This window comes from Oryza brachyantha, chromosome 6, assembly GCF_000231095.2.
Source record: "Oryza brachyantha chromosome 6, ObraRS2, whole genome shotgun sequence".
Classification (NCBI taxonomy): domain Eukaryota; kingdom Viridiplantae; phylum Streptophyta; class Magnoliopsida; order Poales; family Poaceae; genus Oryza; species Oryza brachyantha.
In genome coordinates, this window is record NC_023168.2 from 16,719,190 (window position 1) to 16,737,425 (window position 18,236).

The following is an 18,236-nucleotide window of genomic DNA, read 5'->3' on the forward strand; positions in this document are numbered from 1 at the left end:
GCACGTAGTGGGGGTGTTTTTTTGCAAAAAATCATTGCATGTCTACGGCTAACTACGACGCGTTGTACGTGCCCTCATTGAATACTTTGGACCATTCGTTTAAACTTTCAAGTGTTCAAATTCACCGGTTGATTTGGTTAACCACTCTCCTCCCGTTCCAAAATATAAGCCACGGCTACTTTACTCCTATATTTCAAAATATAAGAAGCATATTAATTACATTACTACATGCATTGGTAGAATAATAAACTAAAACAAAAATAGATAGCAGGCATTGGTTGGTTTGTACTAAGTAAATGTATGATTAAATGTTTATTGGTCTTTGTATATATGATAATTGTGTCTTGTATTTTGAAACGGATGGAGTATTGTCCTTCACCTTATATCATATTCCTCCATCGTATATTTATCCTTGGATGATCCTCCATGACCAGGTCTAATACCCTCATTATAAAAGTGGTCCTGTCATCAACACTGGTAGCCCAACGAAAGAACAATATATGAGATCCAAACGTATTAATGGCATTGAGGAATGACCTACGAGTTGGCCGGCCCCCTGTCGCCTACCGTCGTGCAGTTAAAATAGGTGTACATTTATACGTGTCGTTTGTGCCTACGTGTGCACCTGATTCCCATAACTAATTCAATACTTTTAGGGCTTCTTCACATCATAGAAATTTTACTGGATTTTCAGAAAAAACAGTTCAATTCCTCTATTTTTCTCCTTCAAACCGCTCCTCTATTTTTCTCCTTCAAACCAAAGAGACCCCTTAGCATTTAAATCCCGTCGTTTCGACCAATCACATTCAACTTTTATTTAAATTTTTCGTAACGTTAATTACCTCAGTCAGTTCTAACCACTCATATAGTTTCATCTCTCGGCAATCCTCGTCAAAAATTCTAAAAGTGCTTATATTTCAGGGCATAGGATATGCATTAGATTCATGTGACCATCAGTATCAATGTCTAGTCACATGTTGTACGATAAATTGATTATATGGCCTATCAAACAGTGACTAGAGCATCAGAAGATGCCACAAATAATTGACATTTAAACAGGAAACGTGGAACACAAATGACCGGTGATGTACTGGAGACATGAACGAGTGGTTGATGACTCACCTTTGTCATTATTTTTTTAACCCATGTTTAAGGAGGAACTCCATAATGTTGTTGTCGGAACTACCCCCAATACTCATGTTTTCTTGGCTTTCTCCCTCCGATCAGCAGCATTTGCTTTGTACTCTATTTCTCTCCCCTTCCATCACCTCCCTCACACACCTCTCAATCTCCTCCCTCCTCACCACCCCTTCGTCATCCTCGACATACTTGGCATTTATGGTCTGGTCGATCGGACCACTAAGAAACCGCTACCATAGGTACACCGGCGCTCAACCCCTCCATTATCGAGTTCCATCCGCAATGCGTTACGAAGCACCCGACAGCCAAGTGAGCCAGCACCTCCAGCTGGGGGCTCCATGTCACGATGAGCCCCCTCTCCTTCACCCTTTCAGCAAAGCCTTATGGTATCTTTGAGGCCTCTGAGGCCCTCACCGCCCAAAGAAAGGCCTTGCCGCTGTTGCACAGACCCTCTGCCACCTCGGCTATCTGCCTTGGGCTAGGCTTTGCGATGCTGCCAAACGAGACATACACGATGGAACGTGTTGACGATGACCTTGCATCTAGCTAGGATCTTGTCGTGGTTACTGGGTCGTGGAGCTGGAAACCGTATGATCTGTCGTTGGGGAGCCGCTTGTCAAGGTAAGCTGACGGCACGGTCGGTCCTACCGTCTTTATTCTCCATGTAGATGTCATGTACTCCGATTCATGGATAGAAAATAATAAGGGTATATACTATACTACTACCTCTACCTCTGTTTCTAAATATTCTACGATGTTAACCTTTTGCTACCTGTTTGACCGTGTTTTATCTAAATTCTTTTGTAAAATATGTAAAATTATATACATGGATAAAAGTATATTTAACAATAAATAAAATAATATAAAAATAATTAATAATTACGTAAATTTTTTAAATAAAACGAATAGTCAGACGTGTATAAAAAAATCAACGGCGTTGAATTTTAGTGACGGAGGGAGTCGTTAATAGTTGCTTCTTACCGTTGATAAACAAGAATATTTGCGAACATGGATGATAGAGTCGATGGATAGCAGATTCGCTCTCATCGTTATTATCTTCTAAATTTTAGAATAGTATAGATTACCTGCGGCTGCAACTCGTAGGAGTTGATGAGGGCATGGTCGGCGGCGTCCAGGCCGTCGAACTGCTTCAGCACCAGGTTGAGGTACGCCGGGTAGTCGCTCGTCTCCGTCAAGAACGTCGGCAGGTCGTGCGGCTCGAGGGGGACCTGCAGGCCGGGCAGCTCGAGCGCCGGGGCGCCGGCGCCGGCGACGACCGGCAGCTTGATCCGGCCGGCCCACGCGTGCCCGTACACGACGTTCACCGCGCACGCCTGGGTGAAGAAGGCCGCGCTCGCTCGCCGCGCCGTGGCGGCGCGCCACGCGCGGCGCCCACGGCATGAACGCGTCGTAGACCACCACGCGCACGGCCCGGCCCCGGGCAGCCTCGCCGCGGAGGAGCTCGCCGACGGTGTCCGACCCGGCGGACTCCAGCCTGGCCAGGTAGCTCACGATGCCGCCGGCCTCGTGGAAGCCGCCGCGGTCGCAGCCGTCGGAGTAGGCGGCGACGTGGACGGCGCCCCCCGTGCGTGGCTCGCCGCCGCTCTGCGCGAGGGCGAACCGCGACACGGCGAGGGTGCACCGGACGCCGCGGTGGGCGGCGAGGCGCTTGCCGAACTGGAGGAGCGGATTGATGTGGCCTTGCGTCGGGTAGGAGAGGAGAAGCACGTGGAGGCTTTCGTCCTCCTCGTCCCCCGAGTCCGCCATGGTTGGCTGCTCTGCAGGTTAATTTGTGTAGACTGGTTTCAACTGCTTTTCTAGTGTAGACTTGTCAGCGTGTGCGTCCATAAGATAATCCGATTATATACAAACACATCACTAGTGGGCCCATTTGAACAACGGTGGATTTAGCCAACGAGACTAGAGCATCTCCAACAGACAGCTCGAATTAGACTCTCAAAATACCAATTTGGCTACTCTCCATTCCATTTGGCACTTAAATTTATTTTTTACTTTAACAGTCTCTCCATCCACCCCCTCTATTATGAGACTGACAACTGGACCGTCAGTCTCTTCTTTTCTCTCCCTCTCCCTCTTTCTTTTTCTCTTGCTCTCACAGGCCAAGGCAGGCGCCGGTGCAGGAAGGTGGTGTCGCACCGGAGCGGTGGCGCGACGTCGGCGTGACGCCGGCGACCTTGACAACGATGACCCGGTGACGACAACCTCAACAATGATGGTGGTGTGGCCGGATCTGGACGGCGACGGATTTAGTAGCCGATCTGGCCGGCAGCGCCGAGGGAGGCTCATCGGACAGCGGCGGGGGTGGCCGGCTGGCCGATGGCGGCAGCGCTAGCCTATCCCGAGCAGCGACGGTGGACTACTTGAGCAACGTCGGCTTGAGGTGGACGAGAGAGGTCTCTGTACTGTGGAGTGTGGGCCCCACGCGTAGGGCCCATATATGGCAAGTCTAGTTTAGCTGGCGAAATTTGGTAAGTGGGAGGGCTGGTTTGGCCAGCCGGATTGTTTGGTCATCCGGTTGGCCATTCTGCTGGAGTGCAATTTTGAGGCTAAATTGTTAAATTTTAGCTTGGAGAGACATTTGGTAATGTTGATGGAGATGCTCTTATAGCGATTTTAAACATGTTAATTAAAGTTTCATGTCTCATTTCTATTGATTTTTGTCATAAAATTTTAGGAGGTGTCTTGGTGGGAGAGACAATGACTTTGATAGGGGTAACGGGGGCTCGAGTCCCCGCCGCCCCCGTGCTAGATTCGTCCTGCATTTGAAGCCTCTTGAGATTTTAGATTATCTAATTTTTTTTATTGTTGTTCGAGTATATTCGAGGGTACAAATAAATCACTTTGGAACTGTGCCCATCAAAACCCAAAATCCGCATAGAGAGAAAATAGCTTTGGTGGACATCGAACATGAAAGAAAAACTCATTTTAAATCTCCAACAATATAATTATGCCTTTTCGTAAGCCATCCACCTAAATTGCATAGTGTATAACCTAAACTTTTTAACCATCCATTTCAAAATATAAATCATTCTAGTTTGTTTAGCAAATATTATGGTTAAAATATATTTTCTTTTGGTCATATCAGCGCTCAAATTTTGAATCACTTATATATATTCCTCTCCCAACATCTGATTGGAGGAAAATATATGGATGTTCATGCATTAAAACAAATTTTAAATCATAGGAATGGTTATATTTGACAAATAAATACATGGAAAGCAAATTCGATCCTTTTTGTTAAAAAAAACGCATATACATAAAATATTACCTAGAAAGTTAAGTGCAAAAATTTACTACACTGTTACTATATATATCTTAAAAATCATGTAATACCCCATAGATGACAGAAATTAGTCCATACATAGATAAAATTGCTCAAAGTCTTGCCTAGATCTTACTAAAACATGTGCATAACAACTTTAGTGTGCATATACTACAGCTGATAATTTGATACACTCTTAGTGTTATTTATTGTATGGCACTTTGGCTTTTCGACATAAAGGTTGATAATTTATCTTATTCATTTTCTAAAATATCATATGTTATTGTCACTTGTTTTACCATGAAAAAACTTTAAACATAACATCTGTTTTTATATTTGCAGCAAATTTTTAATAAGACGAGTGATCAATTCTTACATTTGAAAGTCAAATCATCATGCATTAAATAAATAAGGTAGAAGAATACAGTCCATCTAATTCTATAATATATACTTGTCGCTTCAGGCAAGACTACAATTAAACTTTTAAAATATTTATTTTACAAGTATAGAGACTATATTTTCACCTAAAAATAGAATCTCCATATATATACACACAGATAGAGAGCGTTTAATCTTGAAAGGCCCTTTAATAAATTCTATGTTGGTTGATATGTTTATATAACTTATAATTTGAAATATTTATTAAATTGTTTATTTAGCCCGCGTCCTTATTCAAAATTGTTTGTACTGTGCAGCTTTGGAAAAAGGAATATCCTTCTTCCCTGTTTATTAGTTAACCAGTGATCGGAGAGTGGTCATACCTCATTGGTCAGCTGTCTTCCTTTCTTCATTATATTTTACATTAATGGCAGTCGAATTCACATTAATATAAATATGGAGAGCCGACTTGCATGATTGAACCTCCTTTTAGAGTACTAATAACGTAGGGTTGGCTATAAGATCAAGTTCAATAGTATAGCTAACTGTTGGCTCTAAATCGTCTATAACCAACTTAATAGTTAATTCATAATTACCTATAAACATATAGTACACAATCAATATTTGGTCACATATGTCATACACAAATACTATGTCTTAGAGTCCGTGCTACAACTGGTTGTAAATCTGTAGTCTGCTGTTTTTCTCTCACTTCTCTTATCTTCTTAAAACATGTTTGTAGCTGGCTTATAGTCTGCTATTGTACCTACTCTAAGACTCTTTATAGTCTTCACTCAGTCCACTCATATAATAGTTAGCTCTTCATCATTAATACAAGACCCACATGTCTCACTTACAGAGTTTCTTGGTTCTTGTGCCTGAGCTAGCTATAAGCTTACAGCTCGCTTCTCCTCTCTCTCCTCCACATTAACATTTAGCCAGCTTATAGCCTACTATTATACTTACTCTTATACAGGAATACGGTCGACGTCAAAAAGTATACTACAGATATTACTGACCATGCTTCTAAAACAAATATTTAAGAAATTATTTATAGTTAAAGTTTAATATTAGTCTTGTACAAAATGACAGATAAGAAGTAACCGGAGAAAATATTACTATCTCCGTTTTATATTGTAAGACTTTCTAGCCCTATCTAAACTCATCAATTGATAAATGTATATAATTTATATATATATCTAGATTTATTAGCATATATATAAATCTAGACAAAACTAGAAACAGATAGTGAAACAGAAGGAACAGATAGAGTCGGAAATCCTACATAGTGACATCGCTAGCTCCCTGATTGGATTTGGCCACCACCGCCGCTGGATGCACTTGCCTAGCCCACGCTCCATTTCCTCGAGGGAGATGGGATTCGATGGCTTTTCTCGTGTGGCGGCAAGCAGACCTACCTCTGGGAAGGCTATTGGATAACCCATATCCATATATAATTTTATCCATAGTTATTTTTAAGAAAATTACACATATCTAAACTAAATGGGTATTAACTAGTGGGTGTGGATAACCAATGAGTAGAAGGAGAGACATATGTGGGTCCCACGTCTAGAAATTTATCAAAATTTGCATAAAGTTGCTATCATACATAATAAATCATCTCATCAAATTTCAATCAAATTTAATATTTTTTTATAATGTGAATGCTAGTTTAAAAAATTTAGATCTGAGTATATACATGCTAAAAGAGTATGAATAATGAATATGACTAAAACGGATAAAGTGGGTATACCCTTTACACACCTAAAATTTCTATGGATAATTATTCTTTATCAATACCTTACTCAAATAACATAGGCATAGGCATGAATATCGGGTGGGCAATAAATAAACGGTGACAACTCTAGCGGCTAGGCGGAGGAAAGGGTGAGAGAGAGGAATTAAGACGTTTGTTTTCAGTGATTTTTTTAGTCTCTGTTACATCGAATGTTTAGACACTAATTAGAAGTATTAGATATAGACTATTAATAAAACTCACACTATACTCTGGACTATTTCACGAGACGAATCTATTAAGCCTAATAGTGCATAATTAGCGAATGTGATGCTATAGTAAATATTTGCTAATCGTGGATTAATTAGGCTTAAAAAATTGTCTAATAAAATAGCTTTTATTTAGCAATTAATTTTATTATCAGTCTATATTTAATACTCCTAATTAACATCAAACATTCGATGTGACGATAACTTAGAAAAATTCTCTGAATCCAAGCAGCTATGGAGACGTGGAATCATACTGTCAGAGGAGGTATTTGTTACCTGCTTCTTTTGTTTTTTAGCAGCTCGATTGTGCGGTTGTGGAAGTGAAAAAGGTCGAGCAGACAGGCCAACAATAGTGACCAAGAACTCACCACACCTTAGCGTCCTTGTCAGCATTCACGATACCGTGGTTACCGCCAAGGCAGGGACATATAAAATTTGACCGAATTCAAAAAAAAATGAGAAATTTGAAAATAAAACTACATGCTGTAGATAATATTTGTAGTGATGTTTGGTGAAAGAAATAGATGAAAAAACAAATTTAAATGCAAGAACAACGTGAAAACAAAAAATTAGCCAAAAAAAAAGAAAAAAAATGCATTGTATAAGGACGGCCCAACAGGGCCCAACCGTGGTATCGTGGTTTTTATGGACAAAACCGCGCGTTTTAAGGTGGTAACTGCTGTTTGTACGAGCTAGTGTCGGTGCCTTAATGATGCGATTACCGCCCCAAACCAATAGAGCCGTCTATTATTTGACGCTTTCTTTCGTAAAACCGACGATTTTATAGTTTCTACTTTGGGTATTTAAAATATATCTAAATGCTTTAGGTATTTAAATGCTTAATTGATATGTAGACATTTTATAATAGTTTTTGTTGGTAGATGGTTAATTTCTAATCTAGTGTAAGCTAGTAAGGTTACTTTTTAGTATAGGGAAACAATATATGTAATTAAATTTCGGGTGACCTTAATGTTATAATAATTGTTTGTAGTATAAGGTTATATAGAATAGCGGCGATCCAGAATTTTTATTTTGGGTGGTCCAACTTACATAATTTTTTTAATTCTCACAAATATAACATACAATATATATATATATATATATAATAAAAATATAAAATTGATCAAAATACATTTTGATATGTCAATAAATAATATTTTTCTCTTATTTTATTATATAAAGTTATGCTGTGATCTTCTTAGGTGGTCTGGGGACCATACTCTAGATCTGCCTATGATATGAAAAATATGAAATGAAGTTGTTTGTAAGTATGTGAATTATTTGTAGTCATTTAGATATAAGTTTGTCCGTTGTAGGGTTAAGGTTATATAAAAAATAAAAATCAAAGTTGTTACTTGTTTGTTAATAGTTACTGACTTACTAACTTACTATGTGAATTATCTGTAGGTATACATTTATATTTTCTATGGAGATGTTGGTAGGAAAAATGGATGCTTTTAGTTAGATATTATGTGAATTAATTGCTATATACATGAATGCAGGTGTTATATAAAACATGTCTTAACTGTTACAATTATTATATTACTTACTTGCTACTTTCCTATAATTTTACACTATTTTTCTATTTTTTTTTGAATCTTTTTACCCTCGGTTTGCACTACCGTTGGATCTTTTTTTTCAAAAACCGCATGGTTTCTATGCCAACCACACTGTTTTCGCCACCAAGGGGAGATAAAGTCACATATTTTTTTATTTATGCTTATATTTATAAGTTAAAACTTAAATTTAAAGTAGATTTTAAGGTTTTTTCATCAAAATCTATTTTCCGGTCTTTATTTTTAAAACACTATATATATATATATATAAGTTTTGCCATAAATTATTTTTTAATCATAAATTTCACTTGTGCTTATAAAAAAACAAAAAGATAATGCTGAAAAAATGATACCAAGGGTGTGTGTAGCACTGTCTAGCGTAACTGGTAGTAGGAATTTTTCATCTCCAGAACCAGTCGAAACAATACATGATTACAGTTTGCACTAAACAAACCACTTGGGTGGAGATTTAACTGCACTTAGACCGCGTTCGTTTACGGGGGCAGGTAGGTTAACTTGTCCGACAAAAAAACGTATTAATAGATTAGTACATAATTAATTAATTATTAATTATTAAAAAATATAAAATAGAATAATATGATTTTTTAAAACAACTTTTCTATGGAAAATTTTTATAAAAAATACACCGTTTAACAGTTCGGGAAGGGTGAGCACAGAAAATGAGAAGGTTAAGTTAACTTAGGCCTCTTGCCAGACTTAGAAGTTAAAACGCCTGCACGATTATACATAAATGGTGCCAATACACCCAATTCCCAGATGTATATACAAACGCTTTCAATGGATTGATTGAAAGCCACCGAGGATACCACAAAAACATTGCATGCATACGGAAACCACTAAAATATTACATAGTAGTAGTAATATTACCCACGCTATTCGCTCTACTTTGTAGATGGAGAAATAGGCTCAGCCCGGTAATTCATACATTAGCTTAGAGGCCATCCGGCAAAGCCTTAGGATCATCAAGCGTCCTGGCTGAAGGTCCCTTAAAGAAGACATAAGCTTGTCCAGGTCTGGTTGTACCACCGTCGTGTTAGATTCGCACACCTTCATCAGCAACTCGGATGGCTCAGACGGATAGATCGCGCTGTTCCAAAATAAGCAAAGATGTTATCATGATAAGAACATGGTACGGAAACATAAATAAGCTGCGGTTGTAGTGAACTAACCGATTCAAGTCTGTCATGTCAATGGTGAAAGAAATTATCTTCCCTCTCTTGAAATTCATGAAGCAGAGAGAGAAGGCAAGCTGACCTACTTCAAACAAGGCAAACATTGTATAATTATTAGACAATTGCCTGCTTTCAAATGCGCGACCATTAGACCACTTGATATACATTCAGAAAAATATTCTTTTTCCTGTTATATACATCCATTACTGAATTTGATATAAAGATATATTGGAACCGGAGTTCTGAATGATCAAACAAATGATAACATAACTGTATATTTGTTTGTACACTTTTAGTTTGATCAGCTGAAGCACTGTAGCATGACAATTTTTTTACTCCTTTTCTTTCAGGTGTATCTTCATCTATAAAACATGGAGAATTTGATGTTTCCATTAGTTATTGGTAAGATTCATCTATAAATATGTTTGTTAATTTTTAATGACACAAACACAACTACGATTCTACGAAAGATAAAACAGGAGGGATAGAGATCAGACATGTCTGGGATTCCATATCGAAAGCCGCAGAGGTCAGATTCAATAACTCCAATTTAGCGATCTTGATTTCCACTAGCACATCAATAAGATTACCAAGTAGCAAACTTGTTTCCTGCAACAATAGATGAACCCCATTAGCTTCTAAAGAAATGTCTGATACAGAACTCATAACACATGACATGACAGCATTTTAACTAAAAACTTAGTTGTTTCTCTGCTCATAGATGCAACTGATGCGACAAATTATTATTTGTTATGTAAAACGTAAGAAGTTCAGCACTTCAGCATGTGAATTTTGGTAATTATCATTATTGTTGTATCTCCAAAGCAGGGAATTCCCCGAGATTCTGCTACACAATGGCGTCATTTTTAAAAGAGAATCTACTATATACCACTGAGTTTGACTGGTTCCTATGAGTTTAGTGATTGTTTCTACAATGCCCCATTGGGCCAGAATAATTTCTCAAAAATGCTCACTATAACCTTATGGACATACACCATAGATAACTGATTTACCCTACTAGAAGTTCCAAAAAAAGTGTGCTTTTTTTTGTGTAGTCTCCTTACACGGCATAGATTTTTGTGTGATTTAGAACATAGCATCAAGCCCAATTGTATATTGTAGAAAGAATTGATAAACTCACTCACATTATAGATAATGTTGATTGCAAATCATTGAACCGGTGCAAACTCTGGCATAGAGTAAATTCTCTTTTTTTAAAATAACATTTAGATATTTAATATCATAGTGATTTCACCATAGATTTCAGATTGATGCAAAGAAGTCTCCAGACACATGAAAAAAAAAAGTGTAAAACCAGCATCTGCTAGAGACAGCTATAGGGGAGAAAAAGGCAGAACTAAATGAGGGAGAGCAGCTCGGAACTTTTGGGAGGCCAACAGCAGTTCGCTCCAGGGTTCACCAAACCAGCGGAGAAGCCACCTGCGGTTATCACGATAACCGCGATAATCACGGCGCAAAACCGCAGAAAAACCACAATAGTCGTGCTCTGCTGGGCAGTGGCTTTGGATCTCCACGGTAGGGTAAAACCTGGTTCGCTCATCATTTGTCTAGCTAGGCACCTTCGTACATGCAGACACACCCACGGGTTCTATGCACATGTAAGAATACCAGTAATACACCAGTTCTGTTTCACTGAGAACCTCATGTTGTGAGTAACAAAACCAGAAGAGTGGAAATTCACTAATGAGCTGTAGACACCTACTGGTTTCAGAAATACAGTTCTGTTAAACTATATGGTAGTTAGAGACTTAGAGCCTCTATTGTTTAGAGTCCCTTATCTCTAGTACCTTCCTTATATCTACCTCTTGTACTCCTATATATATATCGGCCCCCAAAGCTCAATACAACAATCCAATATTCATGGTATTTCTCTCCTCCTCTACTATCCAAAAAAATTCCATATTGAATAAGAATGAATTCTTCAAACAAATCCCATACTCCCTCAGTTTTGAACTAATCAACGCCACATAAAAAATGGAAGGGGTACTAACTATCCAAATGATATTATATCTATATGAAATGTATACAGTATAATCCGCTTGCACAGGGTGCACAAACAGCAAGCACATCAAATTCTGTAATAGCATACCTAAACCTTATACCATATGGATGTAGTACACAGTATGTCATATGCATATCACGTACATGATACAAAAGGTTAACCAGACAACCGTTTCAGAAAAGTCAGATGCAGTATGATATGAATATGCATTATTAACTTTACTACGTAAAATAGTTCAGTCCAACTAGTCTCATACCTCAGAATTTTCAAAGTAAAAGGTCAACTTACCATTGTCTTCTTCTGCAATGATCTTAAGCCACTGACTCTTTGGTTCACCTCAGACTCAAAAACATAACTGAATGCCACAGATGCATTCAAATTTGGAAATTTCTGACCAAAGGTAGAGTATTCAAATTTGGGAATTTCTGAACAAAGGTATAGTGTCACAGGATCTTAAATAGAGAGTAAGAAAAAGCCAGTTTCATCGTCTTACCTGGTCTATTTTGGTTCCACTCAACAAATTATTCACAAATATGGACATATCACTAATGTTTAAGACAATCCTGTCAAAGGAATAGTAATAAAAGTAAGGCACAAAAGAATGAGGGAAATTTTGTCATTCTATGGCTTCTTGTAATCATGGATTGCAAAACTGGAGATAATAAACAACCACGCCAATGGCAGGACCACATGGTCAGGAGAAGAGTTACACCAGTAAACAGCAATGCTGTAGCTTATTTGAAATTTCAAAAATCCTTGGCTGGGTATAGCTAGGTTGTATTGTTTTTGCACAGAGATATTATCCTTAAACATGGGTAGTCATGGTTGCTACACTGCACAAAATGAAAAGTAATTCTGGAAATGGTTACCTTTGGGACAACAAACTGCAATAGTTCAGAATGATATCGTGCCTATTTTCCCTTTTAACAAGGTCATTCAATTCCCACAGCTGATAAAGAACACGAAATGTCAGTCACAGAAAGGAGTGAAGTATGTATAGTAGATTTCAGTCGTACACTAATACCCATGATTGCTGGTGGACGATCCGACATTGATTCTTCATCTCCAAGTGCTGTTCAGCAGCCCTGATAAGTTCATCGCAGCTAATATCACCTTTAGTGCTGCACAAAAATTCAAGAGAACTCCTTGATCCCTCCACCTTCTTTTTAACCATGTTGAGTGCAAGCTGCTTTTCAGTTATCAAAGCAAGTCCTTCCTACAAATACAGTAGATGCATAAGACCATACAGAAAAATAGCTCTCTAATTAGATGGCGGTAGAACAGTAGAAGCAATAGGATATTACAAACAAAGAAAAAAAAAGAAGAATGGCAAAAGAAGTAGCACAAGCGGCAGAAGAAGAACTATAACAGTAGGACATCAATGAGAGCAGCCATTCAGAGACCGGATGTAATATGTCAGCCCTTGAGCTTCATGACAGCAACTAAAAGGAATCTATTATTGAACGCCAGATCTCCAGGGCTGGCTTTTCCAGATTTGCGAATTTTCACATATCAACAGTCACAAACTCAAACTAGCAGCTGGTAACCAGCAAATCACCGGTCAGTTTTTCTACATGATATATTTTATGCAGTTTTAAACTACAAATAGCAATCTCATATAGTACTTCTGAGATCATGCGAAGTGTTCCAAAATAGCACAAGCCAAAATTATGTTCCTTTATCTGTAGTTTGTCTATAGTTCATAGCTGACTAGACCTTGCAGGCTTGGCAACTGAAACCTACAAGGATATTCAAAAGGAATTGATACGCAAAACTAAAAGAGAGGCATGATATTCTAAAACTGCAAATGTACACAGAATTCTGCATTTCTGTGAAGTACATTAGACAGTGGTACACAATACACTACCTGTCTGTCACTGGCAGTGACCACAGTTGTTGCATGACGAGGACTACCCTTAAGGTTTGAAATCTTTGATTTCAAATAGCGGCACTCTTGGATTCCAGCTTGGCATACCTGTGCTCTACTCTGCACCACAACAGAAAGCAAGGTAGTAAGCTAGCAGTTTACGTACCATAGAAGCAATCAAAGGGACTGAAAGGACAAGGAAGAAGTTCCTACCTGCAGTTTCTCTAGTTTCATATGATTTATTTGCAGCTTTGCCTTTTCGTACAAAAGCTTGTCAATGAGAGATCTTGCCTCAGCTAATCTGGAAAAGGATGTAGAATTATATATTTGCAGCTATGTAATATGCTGTGATGCATGATATGGACATGAAAACCTACCTCTTCTGCTTATCACTGCCACAATCTTGAATCCTCTGAATTCAGAGAAAAATTGACAAATAAATAAATTGAAGTAATTTTCCTAACAGCAACAGACAGTGAAATACAACCAAGTAATGAAAGCATACCACGGCAGTAGAAAGCCTATTAAAGTTTCTAGCCCTCTGGATTTCCTCCAGCATATCTTCAATCATGTCAAGCTTCATTTAAAAAGAAACAATAAAACACAATCCACACTTTGTAAAAACATAACTTTTCAGTGCTAGACTATTAGATTGAATTGAACTAATCAGATGCAGCAATAATTATTCTGAACAGCAAAGACAGAGATTCATTGCATCACAGGCCTAGAGGTTTTAGATTTTGACCATATGTCAGCAAAGAGGAATTGCTCAGGAATTCCAAAAAGGCAAATGTTCAGTATGAATTGCTCAGAAAGATGCAGCATAACAAGATTTGAGGACAGATTTGTTTGAGAACAAGCCAACAATGTTTGAACAAACTGCGGTAATCTGATTCCTAGATTGCTGTACCTGATGTGGTTTAACCTTACTTATAGATGTTGACAAAACTTGGCTCATGGCATTAGATACCATGAATACTACCTGTACAATGAGAAACAGTTCAGGCTTATGGAGATTAGTTATTTCAAAGTTCAAATACCTTGAAAAATGATAAACATGAGTGCTTATAAGGTTTGATTATAATTGAAACAGTCAAGCTTTACCTTGCTCCAATCAACATTTATTGATTGTTCGCTGCCATGAGCATCACTCTGCTTTTCTTCTATCATATTAGACGACAAGGATACGCAAGGAAGCTGTTTTAGTGATGTTGCTGGACTTCTTGGTGCCTTTGTTAATTTCTGACGACGCTCTAGTTCAGCATGACTATTTTCATTAATACTCCTTTTTCTTCCAGCCCCATCTAAATCCTTAATAGCATTGCACTCATGGGAAGGTTGGTCATCCATTATAAGAACATTGCACGGCATCTCCTGAATCTTAGTGACCTCATTCAGCTCCTGCCTTGGAGTACCTAAAGTGGAAGCTTGGCCAGATTTCTTTAGGTGGCGCTGTGGAACAGAATTAGAAGAAACTGACATGGTGGAATCGTGATTTTCTGCATTGCCAGCAATGGCATTTGGTTTAAGACCAAATGCATTCCTTTCTATCTGTGGTAATCGGAAATTATGAGTTGCAGGTGATTCATAAATACTGGATTTTAGATTATCCCTCAGAGCTAAAATTCTCTTTCCATGTTTTACAAACTCGCTCCCCAAAGAAGAAGCCTCCTGGCTTACCACATTACTAGTCGAAAGAGCAATAGGACTGAAAAGTTGTCGCCTTTTGGAACGTAGGGAGGATATAGACCCTTGTGAAGTTTCGGAGATCTGAACTACAGTTTTTGGAGTATTTGGAATGGCTTCTACATCCATCACATGATTTTGTTGCTGCTGCTGCTCACCGTTGTTCGTTGGAACGGCAGAAACTGCACTAGGCCACAAATAGTTATCATTTGTGGTGCAGTATGTTCCAGGTGGTTGATCTTTTGACGGTTGTTGGTCCAAGAGATGAGGCTGAAAGTTGTTATCACTCGTGAGAGACTTGTATGGCGGAGAGAGCATTGCAGGAGGATGTACATTTTTATTGACATCAACAAGAATAACTGCATGACCATTGTTGCAGTTCTCCTGCAAGTATGTGACTCCAAACAAATATAATAAGTACAGCACAAGGATTGTCAATAAGAAACAGATATTAAAAGGATACATAAGACAAAATGGGTCGAAGGTCATCTCAAAATCATAGAATGCAATATAAATGGAAATAAAATTTAAAAGCTAGACTGGCATGCATTCAAGAACAGAGGGAGTCAGTTCAATTTGTCATGCATAACTGCTTTACAAGATAAAGGCTCATAAAAATAAACAAATACCTGACCTGAGATTTCACATTTACATTGACTGTCATTGCATTATCCTCTTGAATTGGATCAGTGCTAGTAACTACTGGATTCCTAATGGGAACGTGTTCCGCAAGAGAACCAACAGTGTCCATCTCACTACAAGAGATACCATTGCCGATAGATGATTTTTCTTCCCTATTTTTTTTCTTGGATGCAACCAAAGCTGAACTATGATCAGGAGTTACGGTACCAGTGCCATTTTTAGGAGACATTGGTCCGTGGACATCTTTTACCTTCCGCAACAAATTGCTCAGTGTGGGTGATAGCTTAGCATAATCATAACGCTCAGGGTTATCTGCCAGCAGGCTCATGTTAGTCAATGCATCCCGGCTATTATACGACTTTCCATCATACCCTGATCCAGTCTGTTCTTTCAATGGCCCTGTAGATGCTGAATTGGGTGTCCTTAGACTTCCAACTGAATTGATTGAACAGTCATCAGGAGGAGCAACACTACGAAAATGCCTTGAGAATGTTTCCGAATCTAAAGTTATATCATGGTTTCCATCCTCTGACATTCCAGAATCTGATGGTCTTCCAGATAGAATAAAGCTTCTCGACACAGGCCCAAAGAAATCCTCATCTATCACAAGGGATGTGCAAGTGAGAACACTGTAGTTTCCACAAAACAATACAGCATTCTAGCTAAGAAACAAGTCAAACAACTAACACAACTAATGCAATGTTGCACTAGAGGCATGGATAGATTGTCAACAATGCAAAATACCACACAATACCATAGCCAATAGACACATTGCAGTGAGGAAATTAACTACCAACCACTTAAAATGTGTCATGCATATGTGATTTAAAGATATCGATGAGAAGGTGCTCTTATATCTGTCTGCTCAATAAATTGAACAATCACATACAGTTCAAAATGTCTATCTCCATCTTTATTAAGCAGTTAAGGCGTACAGTTAGTTTGATGTGCCACACTAGTAAGAGAAAAATGTATGCAAAACAATTTGGCACTGAATTGCTCGACTTTTAACCAAAAGCATAAAACATGTCCTTAACACCACCGTGGCATAGTTTCCACCGAAATTGCAAGGATAACATAAATGAAAGATGTCTCCATATCTATATTGAATCCAGCAGATAAAGTGAGAAGTATAATTGAAAACGGATAGCATCTAAAACCAAAATTACCATATAAGCATACAAATGGACTTCACTAGGTTCTTCAAAATACATATGAGTAGACAAACACCCAGACCAGAGCCCCATTCAACATAAACATTTGGAGTTGAGTACTTGGTGAAAGTCATTGAACCTATGATTAAACCAATGTTGAAACGCTAAATCCGAGACTCGTAAGTAACACCTAAACAAGTAAACGGTGCAGCGGCAAGCCAACTGGATGAGGATTGTCGTCAAATTAAACAATAGAATGCACAAATTTTCGCCTAAATGATATGAGTAAGCAATGTCCCACCGTCGTTGGAGACGAGGGATCCAGCGGCGCTGCCAGGGGAGGACAAATCCACATCGTTGTTCACGAAGCGGAACGGCGCGGGCACGAAGTCCTCCCCCTCGTCCTCCCCCTCCGTCTCCTCGCCTTCCGCCGCCGCGGGATTCCCCGGGGAGAGGGAAGGGGACAGGGACGGGGATGGGGACGCGGCGGCGGCGGCGGCCCGCTCCTCCGGGGGTGTCTCGAAGTCCTCGTCGCGGTCGAAGACGTGCACCGCGGTGATCTCCGCGAAGCTGACGCGGCGGGAGCGCCTCCGCGCGATCGTCTCGTCCTCCGTCGCCGGGGACGGGAGCGGGAGGCAGCCGCCGCTGCCGACGTCCATGGAGGCGGGGGGGTTAGGGTTTGGCGTTCGAAATGGGGAGGAGGGAGGCCCGGCGAAGTGGCGATGCGGGTTTTTGGAGGGAAATTTTTTTTGGTCGTCTTTGTCTCGTTTTCCCTTTTTTTTTTCTTTTTCCAGCAGAAAAGCTTGTACTGCTAAGTATATTTGGGCCGAACTGACAAATTACTCGCAAACATTAAGCATGACGGCCGAAATATAGGCCCAATTTTTAGTTTTTCCTTTTGCGGCGAAGCCCAATTTCTAATTGACGATATGTATTTTTGAAATCGCAGACGTTTGACGTCAAATTGAGAAAAAGAAAATACCATGGAGAAATGCTTAAGTGTAATAAATATCATCGATAATACGCGTTCCATAAAATAAAAATGTACAAAAGGTTTTCTATAAAAAGGATTATTGTCGTTAGGTTCCCTTTATTTTACGGCATTAAATGTGTTGTTTGTCTTACCTAACAAAATCCTAGTAACAATTTTGGACAAACTCATCTTTTAGATGGTATATCTTATATCTGAGCATTTATCGATAACATTTATTGTATTTTCTCCAAACGAGTAAACAATCTATCGAGTTGACGTCAGATGTGTATCCAAACTTCATTATTCGGGTAGATGAATTTTTTTCCAAAACATGGGA

At 39.1% G+C, this 18,236-nt stretch overlaps 1 protein-coding gene and 1 pseudogene across 3 annotated transcripts; both read right to left on the reverse strand.

Moving 5' to 3' along the window:
- Nucleotides 1-505: 505 nt before the first annotated feature.
- On the reverse strand, nucleotides 506-2,960 carry LOC102715217 (annotated as a pseudogene).
- Nucleotides 2,961-9,049: 6,089 nt separating this feature from the next.
- LOC102715492 lies at nucleotides 9,050-17,642 on the reverse strand. Of its 3 annotated transcripts, none has more exons than XM_015838592.2 (15): nucleotides 17,228-17,640; nucleotides 15,765-16,372; nucleotides 14,549-15,514; nucleotides 14,355-14,426; nucleotides 13,950-14,021; nucleotides 13,822-13,856; nucleotides 13,658-13,745; nucleotides 13,445-13,564; nucleotides 12,602-12,793; nucleotides 12,447-12,526; nucleotides 12,071-12,140; nucleotides 11,866-11,967; nucleotides 10,052-10,163; nucleotides 9,552-9,636; nucleotides 9,050-9,469 (listed from the first exon to the last, which is right to left on the reverse strand). In XM_015838592.2, the coding sequence occupies exons 1-15, from the start codon at nucleotides 17,583-17,585 to the stop codon at nucleotides 9,289-9,291; spliced, it is 3,141 nt and encodes a 1,046-aa protein (XP_015694078.1). In that variant the 5' UTR covers nucleotides 17,586-17,640; the 3' UTR covers nucleotides 9,050-9,288. The 3 variants fall into 3 exon arrangements, with proteins under 3 accessions (XP_015694078.1, XP_006657121.1, XP_015694079.1); XM_006657058.3 differs by having other exon boundaries at nucleotides 9,552-9,639; XM_015838593.2 differs by lacking the exons at nucleotides 9,050-9,469; nucleotides 9,552-9,636 and adding an exon at nucleotides 9,685-9,916 and having other exon boundaries at nucleotides 17,228-17,642.
- Between the last annotated feature and the right edge of the window lie 594 nt (nucleotides 17,643-18,236).

What these genes read in the sequence shown, in the direction of transcription:
- LOC102715492 (XM_006657058.3), bottom strand. Translation starts at nt 17,585, where the DNA reads ATGGACGTCGGCAGCGGCGGCTGCCTCCCGCTCCCGTCCCCGGCGACG. An exon ending in ATGTAAATGTGAAATCTCAG is followed by an intron (nt 15,515 to 15,764) that starts GTCAGGTATTTG and finishes ACATACTTGCAG; the next exon opens with GAGAACTGCAACAATGGTCA. An exon ending in TCGTCCACCAGCAATCATGG is followed by an intron (nt 12,527 to 12,601) that starts GTATTAGTGTAC and finishes GTTCTTTATCAG; the next exon opens with CTGTGGGAATTGAATGACCT.